Consider the following 20,208-nt stretch of genomic DNA (forward strand, 5'->3'; position numbering starts at 1 on the left):
TGTCTAGCGACTTGTCCTAACATGCATTCTAAAACCCCGCTGTGGTGTTAGATGACTTATTTGTGCTAATCACGTATCTTTGCCCCTCTTCAATGTGGTAACAGCACACTTGTGGCACTGTGTTAATTACTGCTTGTTTACAGGTAACAAGAGCCCTGCAAGTGTGTGAAGTGTGTGTGTGTGTGGGGGGGGGGGGGGGTGGGGGGGGGTGGAAGGGTTGACTTGACCTGCCCTGCCTCGTAGGACTCACCGTTGTGGGACATGCCCACAGACAGGCACTTCTGGAAGCGGCAGTATTGGCACTTGTTACGGTTCTTCTTTTGGATCTTGCAGCGGCGCTCACATTTGTCATAATCCAGCTTCAGACGGATGGTCCTCCGAAAAAAACCCTGAGGGAATGAAAAGTAAGCAAGAAGTGAATGTTCAAATACCAAGCGCGCACACAAGCTAATACTACAACTTGAAATATGTCATTCCAACAGTTTTAGTGTAGAACAATAAAAGACCAACTCTGGTTCCTCCGTGTCAAAGTGTCCTTGAGGAAGGCAACGATCCCACAGTTGCTTGTGGACTGGCTTTGACTTGCCAGTGGCTTAAAAACTATAAAACAGTCAATTTACATTTTTCATTGTTTCACCATGGCTTTCTCCTCGCTAACACGCCCTTGGCAACAAGAAACATAAACGTGGCGTAGAGAAGGAAGGACGCCGTGCATTTATGATCAGTAGGAGGGTAGAAAATGTCCTGGGGGAATTGCTTCATAACACATGTAGCCTTACTTCATTCGTACATTTTCTTAACGCACATGAAGTATGATATAAATGTTCATAGGATAGAGGACTGCACAGGGTTACATGTGCAACCAACGACAGTGAGTGTGAACGGTTGTCTGTCTCTATGTGTTGGTCCTGAGATGGACTGGCGACCCGTCCAGGGTGAACCCCACCTCTCGCCCAAAGGCTGCTGGGATAGGCTCCAGCCCCCCCCCCCCCCCCCCACGACCCCTAATAGATGAAAAATGAAAACTCCCTCTCATATTATGAAATGACAATATCAGTTGTTTCATAATTGTAATTAGGTTGAGGTTTTTTTTAGGATCTTTCACCCCTAATTTTGAGGTTTCTGCCTAGTAACAGCCATGAGCTGGACTTGGACTACAGGAAGACGTGGATTTAGACTGAGGTCAAGGTCTCTGTGAGTCAAAACAACAACAGGATAAACGGTAGAAATGGATGGATGGATGTATAAATATATATGTGTGCTCTCCATTGTCTATTTTTTTTAAATGTAGTCAAAATTTGCAAGAATTTGAAATATCTGCTCAAATTCAAAGCAGCCATTACATCATCAGCATAGTTCAAGTTCATTATGACGGATTTGATCAAAAAGTGCTGACTTTGCAGGATCTGGCTTTTGTAAATTGCAGCACAGGCTTCACGATGGCCCTTGGGTTCGTCACAGGTCATCTCGGAAAGATACGTCTTAATAAGCTACCTCACATACTGTAGATGGAGTTTAGCACATTCACCTTGACCTTGTTGATAACCTGTAGCTTTACGCTTTTACTGTTGAATAACTTCACCCTGGACAGGTCACATAACTTTGCCCTGTGGACTGGAAAGGAGTCTCTTTATCCATTGCAGAGAGCTGTGAAGCATAGATGCACTAAGGCTGAATGGTTTGGAGGAAATTGTGATATTCAGACTGACATGATTGACAGTATTAGAGGGAATTCTTTTTTCGTATCCTTATTAATAACAGCCAATGTATTGAAACGGTGTGTCTTTTGCTGGAATATTTACCAAATCATGAGGCTTCCTAAAACCATTGTAGGCTGTGGTATTGCTGCGACACTTCAAAAAACTTCCAAAATGTCTTTATCAAATACTGCACCTCATGTGATTTGACATTACTGCGATAACATCTGAAGTAATTGTGCAGCGCTAGGAAAGGATGCCCCATCGCACGCTTATCCTCGTGATCGTCTTACTGCAGCACACGCTGACACTTCTGCTGCTCTGATGTAAATGTTTATGTAAGAGCATGCTGATACGATGAAGTTACTGAGGTTATGTATCACTTCCTGGAATTCACACTCCCACTGCTGTCTTGCTGTTACATTTAGCTGCACTGATTTCATAGAAGAGAGGTGGAGGGGTTTATTAAATTGTGAGGCTTTTACTAACCAGTTAGACAGATTTAAAATGACACGAGAGCTAAAGAATATTCAAAGAAACATTTCCACACACACCTCATGGCTCTCTCTCTCTCTCTCTCTCTCTCTCTCTCTCTCAAAAAACCCAGCCTTGGGTTGTTCTTCAGCATGACTGGTAAACAATTAACTGAAAGATTATTGTTGTGCAACCACGTGTGAAGGCAGAGTCTGGTACTTTCAATGCTCCTCTCTTAGTTATCATTAGTCACAAGACACACTGCCTTCGGATTTCTGGTCTGGAGCGGCCTACTTTCTTCGGTGCGGTAGTTCCACGTGTGCTTCATTGAAACTGGTTAACGTGTATCTTATGTTTTGTTTGTGATTCTACCAAGTTAGTAAAAGTAAAAGTGACAGGTTGGCTTGACAGTCCCTGAATAACTGTCCTCAAATCAATGTCCTGGAACAAACTGTTGGTCCACTGGCAGGAACCAGTTGTTCAGTCACTAATCTAGCAGGTCTTTTCCAACATGTCACATAAAATCCAGAGACAGAACTGCTTGTTTGTTGTATTATTTACGCACACAGCCCTCATCTCACCTTGCAGCCCTCGCAGGCATGGACGCCGTAGTGGTAGCCCGAGGCACGGTCAGCACACACTCGACACTCTAGACTGAGTGATGAAGTGGAAGATGAGAAGTCCTCCTGGCCTGCTGCCACCCCATAAACAATCGAAGAGGGGCTGGACGCCGGGGTCAGGGCATCTGCAAAACACACATAGAAAAGGTGAATCAATGTGTCAATGCACTACTGCAGTGTTGCTCTGGCTCTCAAGATACAAGACATTGAAGATCTTCGCCTGCCAAAGTCAAGGGAACTCTGAACGCCTGGTATTTGCCTGGTCAGTGACAAAAAAAGGCTCCTTATATTCCATCGACCACACGCCTAACCCAAAATGATGCTTGCTCTAAATTGTCTCTTGTTGAGAAACAAATGGTAAATAACTGTCACTTGTCAAGATGTTAAAAGTGCAACTCCTGAGGATCCTTAGTTGTTGGTTATGAGAGGATTAATATGTTCAGCCTCGAATGCAACAAACAGCGAAGGGATTTTCTTCTGCGACTCTGCTGGGCCGTCACATAAAAAACCCTAGCAGGACAGAGTTTAGCCGCCCATGACTGCTGCCCATGACTGCTGCATGTCACCGAAGTGCCGGCCTAAAGACTTTGGACTGGTTCTGCAATGCAAACTCCTGAATTTTTCCCACCCACATCTAAACCAGTGATGTGAAATTGTTGAGAGACTGACCTGTGAGTCCACAATCACTGAATTTTGTCAATCTTTTACTAAATTCAAATGTATGATATCAAACGTGTGTCATCTTGTAACTGTTCGAGCTGACTTTAAGTTTTTTTTCGTCTCTGGTTATGAAGACAGTTGTAAATAAAAACCTGTGGTCTCTGTAAACAAAGGAAACCTTAGTTACTTTGAGTCAGAATGAAGGATGAAATGTAATTTTTTTTTTTGACACTTTAACTCTCGTTTCTGGTGAAGCCCACTTAACACGGCACATGTTTTTGTTGAGTTGCTTTCTGTATTCCGAACAAAGGATTGATGACAATGATGTTTTGTCATTCCATCTTCTTCTGGAAAACAATTTGACCTCCCTTGACCCTAACGCAGACGTTCTGTTCAGTCATAGCAACTATGCATTTAGGGTTATTAGTACAGTGTGTCATTTGTGGCACGTTGCCTGTCACAGGCATAACAGCATTGGACGAATGGCAACGTTATTCTTCATGGAAGACAGGTCATATGGTTTATCGCTGATTGCCAACAGTTTCCTATTTCAGTCGTGTGACGGGAACATAGCTGGTAGAACCTGATTGGTACATAAATAGCAAACAGTACAAAACAGTGGCACTAAGTCAGTCCACATGAGTTGGATGACAGACGCCAGCCCAGGGATAAGAAGCATTTGGCAGGAGACCTGGAGCTGTGTTCCTGCCTGCTGCAAGTACACGTTTCAACCGCGTGCAGACAAGGAAAGCATGTTAGGATTTTCCTCCCCTCTTGTCTCTTGCCGTTAGCAACCTTCAACACCCAACTGACTTTTCCATGACATCGTCAAAACGTTTCTGACATGCCTTCTTCCAGTAGGTCCCTTCCTCTCATCCCCCTCACTTGGACCCTCCTCACTTACATCTCCCTAAAGCATTCACAGCCTCTTCATTTGTTGCATAATTTGGTAGTAGCATAAATTTCCAAGATGCCCATGTGACTTCTATTCAGGAGGAAACAGAAGCAAAGTGGATGTTTCCTAAGAGGTGATGCGTGTTAGTTGAGGAATGCGGGGATTCCTTGTCGGCTATGGGGCTACGGGGCTGGAGGAAGACAGAGAGATAGGAAGTATGTAAAAAACATGTCAAAAAATGGTCAGGAACATATGCAAGATAAGATCTAAGAAAACGCAGGACAGACTGATCAAGATTAATGGACAAACAGCCGGAAGGTGAGAAAATGTGTTAGGCAGACGAAGGGGACTGTCAAATGCTTGCGCAGCCTTGTTGTAGGTGAGGGCTAAAGGTGAAATGAGCCAAAGTGCGTGTCCCTCTCCGAACATTCAGTTGGAACATGTTAGGGATTAATGCACTAATGCGAGGGACCCCTGCTTTAAAAAAAAACAATGGCAAGCAGCTTACAGTGAGCTGCTCGGGACTCTTTGAATGACAGCGTGGGAGCTAATCACACATTATCTTACCACATTCAAATGAGCTCAAGATGGCGTATATTTCTATTTATGACAAAAAGACCATCTTCACCTAAGACGGTGGAACCTTCAGAGCCGTTGCTGGAGGACTGGTACTCAGGGGCATCAAAGGAGCTCAGGGCGCTGCTGTCGATGGACTGGGAGATGTCCTGGAGCTCCTCCATGCCACCAATGAAGTCGTCATCGGCACACAGGGGGCTTCCCAACACCGAGTCCTCCAGGGGTGAAGGGGGGTGATAGTGGCTCTCCATGTCGACCATTGTGGTGGAGGGGCGGGCTGCCGGCAATCTCACTCATCAGACTAGAAACAGTGGATGACAGAGGGTTACATTCAGGAGCGCCAATAGTGTTGATTCAACGTGTAACCAGCAACAGATGACAGCTGCTACAGTGGGCCAACAAGTAATGACGGTTTGAAGGACACGGAGTATCATATAACACAACACGAGCCAGCTTTATCCACAGTCCCAATGCAGCAACCTCAGAGTGCCGCAGGTAGAGAAAGAGAGTTAAGGAGACGTGCGAAAGGATGAATGTAGGCCACCGGGCTAGCTTAGGCTGCACAGCAATCGGCCATGATGAGGCGTGTAAAAGGCGCTTGTGGCTGAGTGGAGCTACGCTCTTGAAGGTGCATCAAGAAGAAGTGTTACATCACATATTCAAACTTCAGACATCCGCATGTAAACTAGGTCAATCTTAAGTAAGCCTTTTCAATCAGGCAGGCCCCACTAAGTACATCAACAGGGCCGAGGGGGTTAACTGGGACGAAGGTGGTTCCGAAGCTGTAATGTCGCAGCTGCTGGCTGTTCTCATTCGTTCCACACCTTCGCACATGCTCACGTTGAGGTTAACCTTAGCTTACCCCATACAGTGTACTGTGCTGTAGTCTCTGTGAGTGACTGCATGCTCTAGAATAATCTGTCCTTAGATCTCCCTGTGATTTTTTTTGAAAGGTCCAGTGACAAAAATGGATGGCATTCCATTGGAGAAGCAACAGAATGAAGATTTGTCATGAGTGCAGATGCCAAAAGAAATAGAACAACCCATGATCTCTCAGGCTGGATGGCATTTTTAAACACGTCACTGTTATAACACAAAGGAACACCCAGGACTACATAAGCATGAAGGACGCACAAAAGCAAACAAATGATGAAACTGAAAGTCTGACACATTTAAAATGCATGTTTTTTGAAATCCTCAAAAACATGACGAACAAAACTCCATCACTGACTCTGTACATGTTGCTGATTCAGATTTAGTTCTCACCGTAAAAAGATGTCTGGCATATGAGTGGTCAGCTTCCCTGAGTAGCTACAACAATAATTATGAATGGAGGCAGTGTTACCTCTGGTGGGATAAAGCAAACCCCTTTAGTATTCAGCCTCCAGCTTCTGTCCCCCAGGTCTTCTTCTAGAGGACATCCTGTTTCATACACTTATTTCACTCAGAGCTGCCTCATTATAATACTGCTTCAAGGAACAGAATAAAGCTTGGCTAACATCCATGCTGTCTATTCAGATGACACTCCATTGACCCAGATAGGTTGCTGTCGAATGGTGAGAGGATATACAGTCCATTGGCGAATCACTGCCAATTCTTTCTGAGGTAATTAAAAAGCTAGTCCAGCATCAAATCATTATAAGCTCAAACAAATACCCAGCGTGTACAATAACCTATATAAATGACCTAAACACCATGTGTCCTTTACTGAACCTGCGCCCCCCCCTTACCAGCAGCTATGAACCTTGTATTGTGACTAACATTCAGCATGAAAATGTAAACACACAGAGCTTCGAACGATAAAGGTCTATGAGAGGTGGAGGGGGTGGAGAGGAACGTCAGCTTCATGACCAGGTCTTCATCAGCAATGCACTCGACCTACAGGGACAAAGGCCCGCTGAACATAGGAAGCAGTTTTCTTTCTGTCAAGACCTCTCCTGTGTTCACCCTACCAAGCCTGCTTAGGGGATTGAACACACTGAGTGGAAGATGAGCATGGTTATGTGTTTGTGGATATGCTCTTAAAGGGGATAAGGGAGTGGGGGGTTGACATTGGTAATAGGCTGCAAACAATGAGCCACCAGGCTGGTAATAAGGATGCCACAGCAATGGAGACACACAGATCACACTTCAGCAGCCAAGGGCGGACGGCAGGCATTTAAATACAACCTACCAACACTGGAATTCAATCTATCAAGCAAATCAATAAATCCCATTATTGTTTGCTGCAAAAAAAATAGGTTAAATGTGTATTAGCACTCTGAACCAGTGATCATAGGGCCGGATGCACCAGTGGACCATAAATAATCCATACATTCTGCAGGATTTATGCTTAACGTGGTCACCCAACCCCCCATGTTGGGTTCCTCACAGGCTGTGAAGCTGCTAGTGAGCTCCAGCTGAGGCAGATAAACATGCTCTGAGCATGACCCAGGCATGAAGACAACCTCCTACTCTCCCTGCAGGAGAGGAAATAGAACAGTAGGAGGTGGGTTTACACAGCCGTCTGCAATTTTACAGAAAATGATCAGTGGTTGCAGTTGACATTAGAGTGTACTTAAAAATGATCATTAAATCCACTCATGTGATAGCTTCACCTCTGTAAAAAGGGAAATGAGTCACCAGTGACTGCTGAGAGACACTGATTGTAGAATCTAATACATGTCTGTGCTTTCTAAATCCTTCAAGGATAAAGGAGTGCGATGCCAAGAACACGATTCACAGATAAAGCTGGCAGTAAACCAGCAGTGAGGTGTGTATGGGCTTGTGTCACCAAGGTGTGAATAAAAGGCAAAACACCTTGTGACAGCTCACCTTGGCAAGGATGATAAACTGAAACAGATAATGAAGAGTTTGCAAACTATGAGTCAACTGTGTTAGAAGAAAACTGAATTTGCGTATAAAACATGTTTGTTTTGTTTTTTTAAAGACAGCTGAGTGGAATATGAGATATCAATAACTTCAGTAGAAACATTCCATCGCCCCTACCTTCCTCATCCAGTTATTTGGGATCTTCAAGTCACATTGGCCTCTGACAACATGACATCCAGCTCTTTTCAACAGTTTGAATGATCATTCAGTGCGTGTGACAGACTGAAGAAGGTTAATGATTAACACCCCCCATGGTCAGAGTGCTGACAGGCCTGTAAGGAGAAAGGCCTGGGGGGGCATCACGGTGGTCTTAGAGCAGTATCATGGGCTGATGGGGCTGTCCTGACAACTCCGCGTGTCCATTTGTTTGAAGATGTCTATGAGCTCAGCTTGGACCGTGCCCGCAAGGTAAACACTCCAGTGAAACTTTATCACCCAGAGCTGATACGCTGTCCGGCGCTCTCTTATCGTTATGGTGATTGACCAAAGTACAAGCTCGGGAAGTGATTGACATTGGACTTATGATAGCCAACTGGTCAATCTTTCTGTTATCAGGTCACTTAGCCTGTCATTTCAGGGTCAGAGCCATTTTTAGATACTGTTTTTGAAGACTGGACGGTCCAAGTTTGAAAATACTTCTTTTTTTTTTTTACCATGAGTCGTCTATATTTTTGATGCATCTGATGACCAAATGCAAATGCCGGCCTGAGTAATAGAAGCACAGCTATATGAACTGGCAATAGACGGATCAAAATAACAATGATACCATTTTTTTCCCCTAATGTTGATTAATTAAATGCACAACCATGAAAGCGCTCCAAAGTTCGATTTCATTAACAAATGCAAACTGTGCTTCCTCCTTGGCTCCTCCTGTAATCCCCAAACCTTTGCAAATGCTGACCATGAAGAGTTTGTTTCTACAGTAATATTCTCCAGACATCATTCATTTGTACAAGCTTTCAGCTGATTTATTTTCAAAGTCACTGAAAAGTTAACTTGAAACACGTGCGCTAGGTTGCCAACGATATCATTCAACTTTGACAAAAGATCAACACAAAGCGATGAAGCGTAAAGCAGAATCTTAAACAAGCTAACAAGTGTTAGCACATAAAACCTGGAAAGTAAAAAAAAAAAAAAAAGTATGTCTTGCCGGTGGTTTGCAATGAGGTATGAGCTATAAATCCATATATAACTTAAAATTAATATTCAAAATGTCATGAATTAATAAATGTAAGATTAAACTATATTAGATGACTCTATAACATTTTCTTCAACTACTGGAGTAATCTACTCTCATAGTTAACTTGCTTATTTCACAATTAATCTATTTCCAAATACACCCCACTTGGGATATTTTATTTGGAAAACTGTTACTCAAGATGAGCTTTTGCACTGTTGCCATAAGTTGAGAAATAAAACAGTAAATTACGTAAAGCCCAGCGGATTCTGACCTCTGCTTTGACAGGATCAACAGAGTCAAAATAATTATTACACGTTCACAAATCTGCACACTGTCAAAAGATGGAGCCCACTTTGACTATAAAAACCATGCAGAAAGTGCAGTGTGACAGAGGATCACATTACGTCGAAGGTCTATGAGGACCTGACCCGTTCACCCGGGCTGTTTATAGCACACCATTACATGGTGGCAAGGGAGCCTGCATGTGTGTGTTGTGGAGCCACAACAAGTGCATGAAAATAAGGACATTTTCCATTTGAAAACAGATTTTGAGGAAAACCTGAGAAATGCAGACAAAAATAGAGATAAAAGTGATTCAGAACACACATATTTGGCTGTTCACAACACAGGGAGGGCGTCTATGTCAAGATAATGATGGCTGTTTTTAAGATTGGTCTCCCTTTGCACAGAGACCTATGCGTTTGCAACAGTGGGGTTAAATGGAGAAATGCAGCAGTTGCTATGTAAGCTTGACCTGAAGTGCAGCTGTAGCTTAGCGAGCTACACCAGCGTCTTCTGTATTTACAGCTGAACCAAAAGCAAGCACTGTCCTCAGTGGCCCCAGCTGATAAAACCGCCAGTCACTAATGACACTGACCTTAAGCAACACATCCATCGTGCGCCAAACGCTGACTCCTGGCTACCACGTACAGCTTGTTTCCAAACCAGTCACAAGGATCAAGCCACCATTACAAAACTTCCCTGCAACACATCCAGACTAAGTTGAAAAGTGGACAGAACTCTAGCAATCTTTTTACATCTGCTTTTTATCTCTTGATAGATGTCTGCTTACGCTCCTTCTCAACCAACGCATGATGTTCCTACAAGGAATGTCGTCTGATACGTAAGGCCATCTCAGTCCACCTATAATTCTTTTTTTTGGCTCCCTGATGGTACAGTAAATAACCCAATGCTATCGGAGCAGGGGCCCCCGACTCCAGTATCTCATCATTTCCCACATTTCCTTGCACTTTGTCTTATTACATGGGTTTAGCACGGTAGAGAAAAGTGATTATAAAATTAGCCAATGTAAATACACTGGTGTAAAAAAGTCAGCAATCTCTCTACTACGCTCACAAGTGGCACTTACATATATGAAACTGGACCTACAGCACCATTAAGAGCTTTTATGGGTCATTTCCTTTAGCCTATGCGGGTCACGGAAGGTAGCTGAGATTGTACTGACTTCCCTTTTATCGCATACCCATGATGCAGTAACTGGTCTGAGTGGTAGGACTTTAGAATACTTTACAACTTCGTGTATTTGTTTCTAAGCAGTTGTGTTTTCAGGCTGGAAGGAATCAAGTCCTAGAAATGTGAAGTTTCTCAGTTAAAAAAAAAAAGAACAAAAGGTAAGGACTACACCCAACTTTGCCTAAATATTGGCTCATGGGACGCAAGAGGATTTCCAGAAATGCATTACGATTTAAAAGGATCTTAAAAGCACCGAATGTTTCCAAAGAGAAAAATAATACTGAAACAACTGTGAAGATAGCAGTAGGATTCTAAATCTGGCTGTGTTTGGGTTAGTCTATTAGCATGGTATGGTAGGGGTTCTTAGAACTTAGCCTTTTTTTTTATCAGGTATCCTGAGCTAAATGTTTGAGAACCACTGCTCAGTGCATTAGTGCATACATGGATGTGTAAAAAAAAAAAAAAAAAAATTGTGGTGCACCTTCCTCTTCAAAAGACATAAATATTGTGCATGTGACCAACCACAACGTACACATCATGGCCAGTGCCTAAGAGAAGGGAATGTTCAAGTACGTCTATAACGCTCTACCAGCTGCTTTGTCCCCTGAGGCGCTGCCAAGACACAATAAACTCCCCCTCTGGCAAAAGGACAGCAGACAAAGCTTTGTGACTTTGAATCACCACCTTGAGCACAATTCTGCGAAGACATTTTCATGTGCTTTGTCGTTTAAAATGATCTTGAACTTTGGGGAGTTCGATTCCTCAGATTTGTGCCGCATCCAGAACTTTACCAATAAAGCAGGGGGATATTTTCATCGAGGCTATTTGCATACTTAGGATCTTCTCTTCAGCCGCCGGGATGTTTTCTTCTGTGTAAAAAACAACTCAAACTGAACCAAATCAAAATTGTGACACAAAAACTGCAGTACAAATCGAACCTTGTGCTTGCTGAGGTGTGGCACCTCTTGTAGAGACAAGATGGCCACAAAAATTGTCTGTTTAAAGAATGTCATGCAATTGATGGTGGTTATGGTAAAACATGAGTCCACATCGGAGGCAGGTTTGGATGGGGGTACCTGATACCAACGATGGGCTCAGCTGTGGGTCAGACAAGTGTTGGAAGTCCTACTCAAGCCCTGTGTATAACATCGCATCTTTCTACATCAACCTAACAAGCAATGATGTTTTCCTGACCTTGACCCAGCGTTTAGTGTTTTTAAAAATAACTTTGTATTGGAAGTGGAATTTTTCTATGCAATGTTACAGTTATATTTTGATTCCATTAACATGGAAGGGGAGCATTTTCCTATGGCGAAGGTCTTGAATGTGCATCCAAATTTTACCCCACATGCTCATTGACCATAACTTCCAAAGAGCCAAACTTGTTAATATGTTCGACAGAGCTCATTGTCAATTGTAGTGATGGACCTCCGTCACACTTCCCCTTCAGAGATAAAAATATTGCACATGTGACCACCACAATGCACACATCATGGCTCCTGTCAAAGAGAAGGGAATGTTCAAGTACGTCTGCAATGATCTACCAGCTGCTCCCCCCCCCCCCCCGACATGCTGCCAAAACACAATAAACTCATCCTCTGGAAACAAGAGGATACAAGGACAGCAGACCAAGCTCTGGAACTTTCACTGACCACCTTGAGCAGAGCTACCGGGACATTTAACATGTACTGGTTTAGAATCATCGCAACTGTCATTTTTGCTTTAAGTAATCCAAAGTAACAGAGGGGGAGCTCAGACCAGGCCAGCAGCCCACTCAGGTTCTTTCTTGGCTCACACTCTCCCCCTCAACCATATTTGATGTAAATCGGTTGACATTTCTTATGCGATTCTGTTAGGGAAAAAAAAAAAAAAAAGCATCAAACTAATCATGTAACCTCCTTGTTGGAGATAATAATTAACACAAGTATTACCCGTTAGTTTCCTCTCAAGCAGTCCAAGGTTCCAACCTCTCAAGGTTGCGGATGATCTGCTTCTTTCATAATCTGGGTTCACAAAACTTGGAGGTAGTAATCAGCGCATGTTTTCTGGCAACATAACCTATACAATAAATCAAACTACAAAAAAACAAAAAGCAAAACAATAATCAACATGTTAATTACCTCTACTAAGGAGGTAACACTTCATTGCTGGTTCTTTTTCTTCATAGTTCTTTTGTCTGTAAGCAGCATTACGCAAAAAGTACAAGACATGTAGAATTTCATGAAACTTGATAGATGGATGGAGCATGGGCCACAAAGCAGTCTGTTCAAATTTGAGGCCGAGTTGGATCGAGTAATACGTTTCCCTTTTCTTCAAAAGTGAAAGATGTTTGTATGAGTGTGGGGTTGGTATTTTCAAAGATGCAGCACTGAGATATTGACGCTACACATGCAAGGCCATAGTTTCCAGGGCTGAAAAACTCAAAGTTCTATTACTTCATTTTCTGCATTTGTTCATGATTTACAAAGAAAGATTTGACCTGTGCCGGGTCATCCAACAATGATGCAACCATATCGCTCTGAGACAGGATTGCACCAGTTGAATAAAATATATTATCAGATCAGTACTGGCTGATAAGTTCACGAACCAGAATTGGTATTGTAGTACTGGAATACTGCATAGTGCTTCAGTTGCTAATTTTCATACAACAGAATTGAAATAGTAGCCATGAAAAGATTCAACTTGATGCATATGTATGTAGTCCTGCAGTTCCTCAACTACTCTCTACGACTGAAAAAACACAAGAGTGCCAGAAAGCAACCAAATTGAGATGTACAACAAGAAACTGAGGGCATTTCTTCCTGCTCAGACAGCTGTGGGTCTCTTGTTACATTTTCCACCATGACATTGGAGTCCTGAGTTCCCCCCTGATGGATGCCAAACCAGCCTACATGTTTGTGGGTGGGGGGGCACGCACCACACAAGCTTGGTGACAGAGCAAAACAAATGTCTTGCCACTGTTGTAGGATTACTCAGTGAAAATCAAGACTAAAATGTCCTTTTTCTTGGTTTCCTGAGGGCAGCAGTTGTCAGGGGATGAAGTATTTCAAGGGCCAATTCATTAATGTCATGGACATAATCCCATCATGTTCCAGTCTTCCTTTAACAGCCAGTGAAGCTGTGGAAGTTCCAACTGAGCTCAGAGAGAGTAATGGATACCTGGATTGTGAGGAAACTTGATGAACTCGATCGTTTGTTTCTTTTTTGTCAGTCAAAGGCCTGATCCTGGATCAGTCAGCTAGAAAAAAAAAAAAAGAAGCTCCATCCGGTTTCGTGAACTTACTTCCAAATAGATGTAGCAACATTTTACTACCTTAATGGTTTTGGTCTGATATAACAGCCTTATTCTGCAAGCTGGGCTTGGTGTAAGCAGCTATGCTAACATCATCCCTCATTAGTTTTAACTAACCTTCGTTACCGCCTCACTATAAACACGGAACACCCTTGTCTCCTTACTAAATCGTTTTTTTTAAATTAATGAGGGATGATGTTAGCATAGCTGCTTACACCAAGCCCAGCTTGCAGAATAAGGCTGTTATATCAGACCAAAACCATTAAGGTAGTAAAATGTTGCTACATCTATTTGGAAGTAAGTTCACGAAACCGGATGGAGCTTCTTTTTTTTTTAAATTATAATTCATGTTCACAGGCCTATTGTTTAAGCCAAAGACATGTCAGCGAGTGCTTCCACCATATTGGTTCTCTAAACCCAGCTAATGTGTTTGCATGCCTGATCTGAGTGGAGAATCTCACCTTGCTACGTTTGAGAGTTGAAGCTCTTTGACCTTTATCAATGTTCAGTAATGAATACATCCTTCCTATCAAATTGTAACCGATTATTTTGATTGACAGAATGCATTGCATGAATTGGTGCTTCCTGCCGCCATACATTTCAAGAATTTCTAAAAATAAGACCTCCCCCACCCCCCCACCCCCCACATCGATTAATTCATGAGATTACTCAGGGAAGGAAGACATTACTCATGCATGTCCAGCCCTGACAGAGCAGAAAGAATCAGATCCCACAGCTATGACCTGACAATGGAGTAGAACTACGGATTTGTCTGAGACGAGCTGAAAAAAGATGGGACGCGAGTACAAGCTGAGCAGGAGCTCAGGACAAGACTGCGCGGTGAGGGAGACAGATTTTCTTCGAGAGACCAGTCAACTCTTCATGTCAAATCCCCTCTTCACAAATTCAGCTTACATACAGTGACCCTCCCCAATCATTAGCACAGACAATCTCCTCCAGAGCTGCTTACTCTAAGTCTGGCTGGAGGGTCCCAATCCTATTCAAACCCAGGTCAACTTTACCGTAAGGTAGGCTCAAAGGGGAATACACCTGTCTCACATGAAGGTCGTAGCTGGGAGTGAGGTCACGAGTTGCACAACAACTACACATAAACAATGGAGGTGAAACCAGCTAGAGAGCACGCTAAAACCGAATTGGCAACACGTTTAAAAAAAAAAAAACGCAAATGAATTTCTCCGTTTAGGTGCGTTACTACAAGTAAAAGGTGAAATTCAACCTTGAGGTTCAGTTTGAATAACAGCTTTTGCGAGATGCTACAGCTTTGTACGGTAATCCTGGCTGCAAGGTAAACAGCAGTTCTTAATACGAAGCAATGGTTGAAAATGTGTCTGCAGGTATTTGATCAGCCACCGCTCCCACCGCAGGCTCCATTAGCAAGTGAGCGCAGGACAGAAAAAACAAGCAATGCAATGGAAGGAGCATGTTCCTTAAGCTGAGAGTAACAAATAGAAGAATGCACGTCCAGACAAGTGACAGACTCCTGATGAAATCAGGATGGAGTCGGTTAACTTTCATAAATCAATGTTAAAAGAGTTTAGCCACACTGCGTGACAAAATATTTTTTGAAAAACCAGGTTAACTTTATGTGCTTCATTTTACAGCTGTCTTCGTGTCCTTGCCGTTTCAAAACAACAGCGTTTAATGAGGCTTGTTGTTTCATGACTGGCTACTGACTGATGTCAGTCTGGATGCTGTACCCGTTTTCTTACAGCACCGTTTCTTTTGAGGTGCAATTATTAGACAGAAATACAGCTAACCTTAAAATCTCCAGAAGAAAGAGTCCGCAGGAAGGCAGGCTTGAGGTGGAGGCATCTCGGGGAACAGTCTCGTGATGCCAGACCAGAGACGTGTGCGCCGCGCCAGTGCAGCGAGACAAACATCTGGCTCAACTCATTATCATTCTGCAAAGGGTGCCGACTGAAATAATCAGCCAATGGCAGGCTTATACCTGAACCATTGTCCTGATAAACAAAACAGCTTCTGGAAGTTTAATCAAGTCTTCAAATATTTTTTCACAGACTGCTGGGCATGTCTTACACACCCTCTTCTCACTGTGCCAACTTCTTTTCCACTGCTCATTCACCACTGGTCACACAGGGTCCTTAAAATAAGCTGATGGAATTATATTTTTGCTAAGCATGCTGCAAGTACATTCTTTTCGGGTCTATATGCTAAACCTCTGAGGCTGTTGGGTTAGGGAGAGAACCTGAAAGTCTTGTTTTGGGACAGAAGAGAAAACCCTGCCTCTCCCTCTGTTTTTCTTCTTGTGTCAGTCTCTCCAGGCTGCGAATGCAACCAGGTAGGAGCCGATTACAGGTCTCAGATTCCAACTCTGACAAAACTATCAGAGTGTACATTCTCTGCTTCGGTAGGGAAATTCTGTAAAGACAAGTACTGCAAGTTCCATGAAGACGACTGAAAACAAAAAAAACAAAGAAGCGAGCGCAGTAATGTTTAGCCGGCGATTTCACAAGCTACTTCAAGCATTGTGGATAAGGATAAGGATATCTCTGATGCATTGTTCCCTCAGATCACAATCATGAGGTTCCAAGATGAATTACCAGCACTAATAGACCTGGCCTGAACCATGTCAGCTGCTCAGCGTGCTGCTTCGCAACAACTACATGATGAGTCTATTTTTGATAGAAAGCACATCAATCTGCACAGAGCATATCAAGCCATAGAGGAAGTACCCGCTGGACGCGGTGGAAACTCTGCCGCCAGAAAGCTGTGCGAGGACGTGATCGGGGTTGCTGCTGGAGCACGGCGCAGCGCGGCCGTGCCTGGTGTAAATTCCTGGTTCGAATGAGTCTCGACATGAGTCTCGAGTGACCACTTGTGACTGGAACTCACTGACCACATCTGGTCCAGTGCATGAAATAATTCAGGGGTTTGAAGTTCTTAGACGGTGGCAGACAAAGCTAAGAATGAGGCCTCCCTATTTAACATACCTGTAGTTTTGTTTCTGGGTGCTGATATGAGATCATTATCGTCGTGTTTGATCCCATAAACAATCAGCCATTACGTCAAGCTAGCCTAATATTACCGTTTTACTAAACTTCTGAGCATCCCTAAGAAAACTGGGAACCCAGGATAATATCGCCACATGACCCAGTGTCAGCTGACATGGTCACCTTTTTTTTTTTAACATATCAGCACTGTTATATCAACTAAGTCTCATCTTCTTTGGTCTTCATAAAGAATGAGGACACAACGATCAATCGATGATTTACACGTTTTTTTCTTTTTTTGGAAATGGAGACAAATTTGTTTTTTAGTATTCATAAAATATGAATATCATGTGAACTTGTTTTTATCCACCCATCCATTTTCTACAGCTTATCCTGTTAAGCGTTATGGGGGGGGCGGGGGGGTGGAGCCTATCCCAGCAGCCTTGGGCCAGAGGCGGGGTTCACCCTGGACGAGTCACCAGTCTATGGCAGGGCCAACACATATATACAACCATTCACACTCACAGCCACACCTACGGTCAATTTAGAGTATCAATCAGCCTCGTCCCCTCTTGATGTCTTTGGACTGTGGGAGGAAGCCGGAGTACCAGAGAGAACCCACACAGGAACAGGGAGAACATGCAGACTCCACACAGAAAGACCCTGTGATGGAGCCAGGGCTCGAACCTGGAACCTTCTTGTTGTGAGGCGACAGTGCTGACCACTGCACCAGATAATACAAATGGCAAAAAAAACAAAAAAAATAGTCGTGAACTATTGGCATGACAGATGTAGACAAGAAAAGTCCAACATTGTGCATTCCTAATGAAAACAGTGTCTTAAGTTATTTATTAGTGACTCTTGGAAAGGAAGAAAGCAGTGAAATTGCCCCAAAACCACTGGATGTCTGATGTGTATCTTAAATCACCTATTAAGACTGTCGTACATGAGGTCCTATGAATAACTAATATTTTGTTTTTTCTCCTCTGGCCACCGAGGCTCCACTGGAACCGGCGGAGGAGGCCCGACTCAACCTTTGAAAACTCTGCAATAAAAAGGAAGCATAGGTGGGATTTCTCTTAACTACAGTATGGAAAAACCCTGTCAAAAGAGTTAGAATATATTCCTCAATGTTTAATAATTGATTGCAAAGCAGTAAACCCTCCCACTTTAAAGTAAAATACAATAAAAAGATATTATGTGCAATCATTATTTGTTCTTGGTGGAGTTATAATACATGTCAGTGTAATCTCTCTGAGCATTTGTATTCAGTAAAGTGAAATAAAACCTTGAAATGTGTCCAAGAGAATGTTTAGGACTTTATTTACTAAATCTCCAGGGCAAATGAAAGATGCTATCGTTCTAGGGCTAAATTCTAAATTGCGCTGATGGATTTTTGACCAGCGGCACCTGATTGATAAGGTGTGAAACATAGTTGGGAGTTTAAGACCTTTGATCCCGAGGAAAATGCCACGTCAGTGTGGTTACTGTCTTGAGGGGGAAGCAAATAGAGGAGAGCTTATGTAAAAAGCCCAGTGCACAGAGGGCTCAGTTGTATGCTTCTCAGTATATTTAGAATGGGACGGCAGAAAGGAGCATCTGTGTACAGATCACCTCCAATGACTCACTTTTAGGAAATTTTCTTTTTTTGCTGATGTAAAAAAAAAAAAAGCTTTTGGGAGCATCTCACTGTTAAAGCAACATGAGAAATTTTAAGTTCTGGAGTTTGACAAACAAGCAAAGCAACAAGCGTTGTCTGCCAGCCCTCTGAACATTTAACTTCAGGGGTTTAATCTTAAAAAACTGAATTCAATGAACCTAAGTATGATGAACAACTTTTGAAAATGGGAAGTCATACGGTCAGGTTCCAACAAGAAACACCTCAGAACACATGTTTGTTCTTGGCCGGATCATTTCTCACTTTGCAAAACGTGACAAATCAATTTAGGGTGAAAATTCTTTTTTCCAAAAAGAAATCTGACATTAAGGAACTGCAGTTTGTTACTGTAAGATTTTCTGACCGTCACAATAAAGGCTGACATCTCCGCAACACTTCACTTAAGAATGGTGTGATGACGTACACTCAGGCTTCAACAACTCTTCCTACAACATGAAAGAAGCAGTGAACCATCGTTCCATTAAATTTCAAAATACTGTGCGTTACTGTTATCATCATGTTGACAACCACCAGCATTACAAGCTGGACATTGTAATCTAACATGACTTCGCTCAACAAACATCTCAATGAGAGAGTGTGACAATTATTTAATTGCATTTTCCTCCTGCCCCAAAGGACATGGAGCCCCTGAGGAGGAGATGCCTGGGGGTCATGGAGCAGTTAGCACCTGCAGCAACATTTTAATAACGGTTTGATCCATTCATCCACGCTGTCAACGCCTCACAGATGAGAGTTTGTGCTGCAACACACACGTGAGCCCTTCACTCCCTTATGCACTATTCTAAACCTATCCAGGAGGCCCGAGGGTGTCAGAGATGACCATCTAGCCTTGCATGAGCACAGTTCATTCCCAGCCTCCATTCGAGTACTATCAAGCCCTCGCGTTGAGAGCATGGCTCGTTAATGAAAAGCTTACATCACATCTATTGATGAGGAAGCGGCACTTACGCTGCGCAGGCGTGTAAACTGAAATCAGATTAGCCCGCCTCCCCGCGATGACAATAGCCCTATCATACAAGAATGTAATAAAGTGCACCAGCTCCCTCGGAGCAATCATGTGGAGATTCCTGGCATGAGAAAATCTTCAAATATACGCTATTCTATTAAGAAGCACTGAACCGAATTCCCACAGTCTCCCAGCTGCTGCAGATGGGCGCGCTGGAAGTGGGTGCACTCGGACAAAAACGCCAAATGTAGACATCTACCTTCGAATAGACAGCCCGGGCTGAAGCCACCATGTCGTTCGAAGCTCGCAGGGTTGAGAGGCGCTCGTTGAGGCAGAGAATCGAGCAGGGAAAAAAGATAGTCCCCCCCCAGCACCCGGGCAAGTCCTTGTTTGTTTTCCAACCAGCGCTGCCTGTCAAAAATCCCCCACCACGTCCATACAGAGCAGAGCCATGGAGCTCACACCCGCAGGAAGTGACCTCATGACTGACAGCTGGTGGAGATAAGGCCCTCAGCCCCCTGACACACCTACAGTTTCAGCGAATAGAAAGAGCGCAGCGAGTTTCCCTTGAGAAGGACGCCCCCTAACCATGTTGTCGGCCACAGGGAGCGCTCCACGGCTCTGCCCTCACGCTTTCGAGAGAGTTGTGTTGAAATAAGTATTTATCAAAGCAAATCAGCGACTCCAGCAAATGTGCAGAGCCAAGCGTAGGGATGATAATTGATGACAGTGGGATAATCACGGAAAATGTTGCTGAACTGAGTGAATGAAGGCCGCCTTTGCAAGCACGGACTGTCCTCATATAACCCCTCCAGGTCACTCTAGACTTCCTCTCTCCTGCAACTCAATTGACTCAATTCAAAGCTTTAAGTTC

General features: G+C 43.4%; 1 protein-coding gene across 1 annotated transcript in view; it reads right to left on the reverse strand.

The window, feature by feature from the left end:
• Positions 1-19,806, reverse strand: part of pparab (peroxisome proliferator-activated receptor alpha b) — a 29,967-nt gene extending 10,161 nt beyond the window's left edge. The window contains exons 1-4 of the mRNA XM_086209504.1: positions 19,594-19,806; positions 4,975-5,223; positions 2,753-2,916; positions 251-389 (exon numbers count right to left, since the gene is read on the reverse strand). Of these exons, the coding sequence (XP_086065630.1) occupies positions 251-389; positions 2,753-2,916; positions 4,975-5,182 (511 nt within the window). The 5' untranslated portion in view covers positions 5,183-5,223; positions 19,594-19,806. The remainder of the gene's footprint in view (positions 1-250; positions 390-2,752; positions 2,917-4,974; positions 5,224-19,593) is intronic.
• Between the last annotated feature and the right edge of the window lie 402 nt (positions 19,807-20,208).

The sequence above is a fragment of the Aulostomus chinensis genome, chromosome 7, assembly GCF_037954235.1.
Source record: "Aulostomus chinensis isolate RoL2024-O1b breed Wild chromosome 7, RoL_Achi_v1.0, whole genome shotgun sequence".
NCBI classification, from domain to species: Eukaryota; Metazoa; Chordata; class Actinopteri; order Syngnathiformes; family Aulostomidae; genus Aulostomus; species Aulostomus chinensis.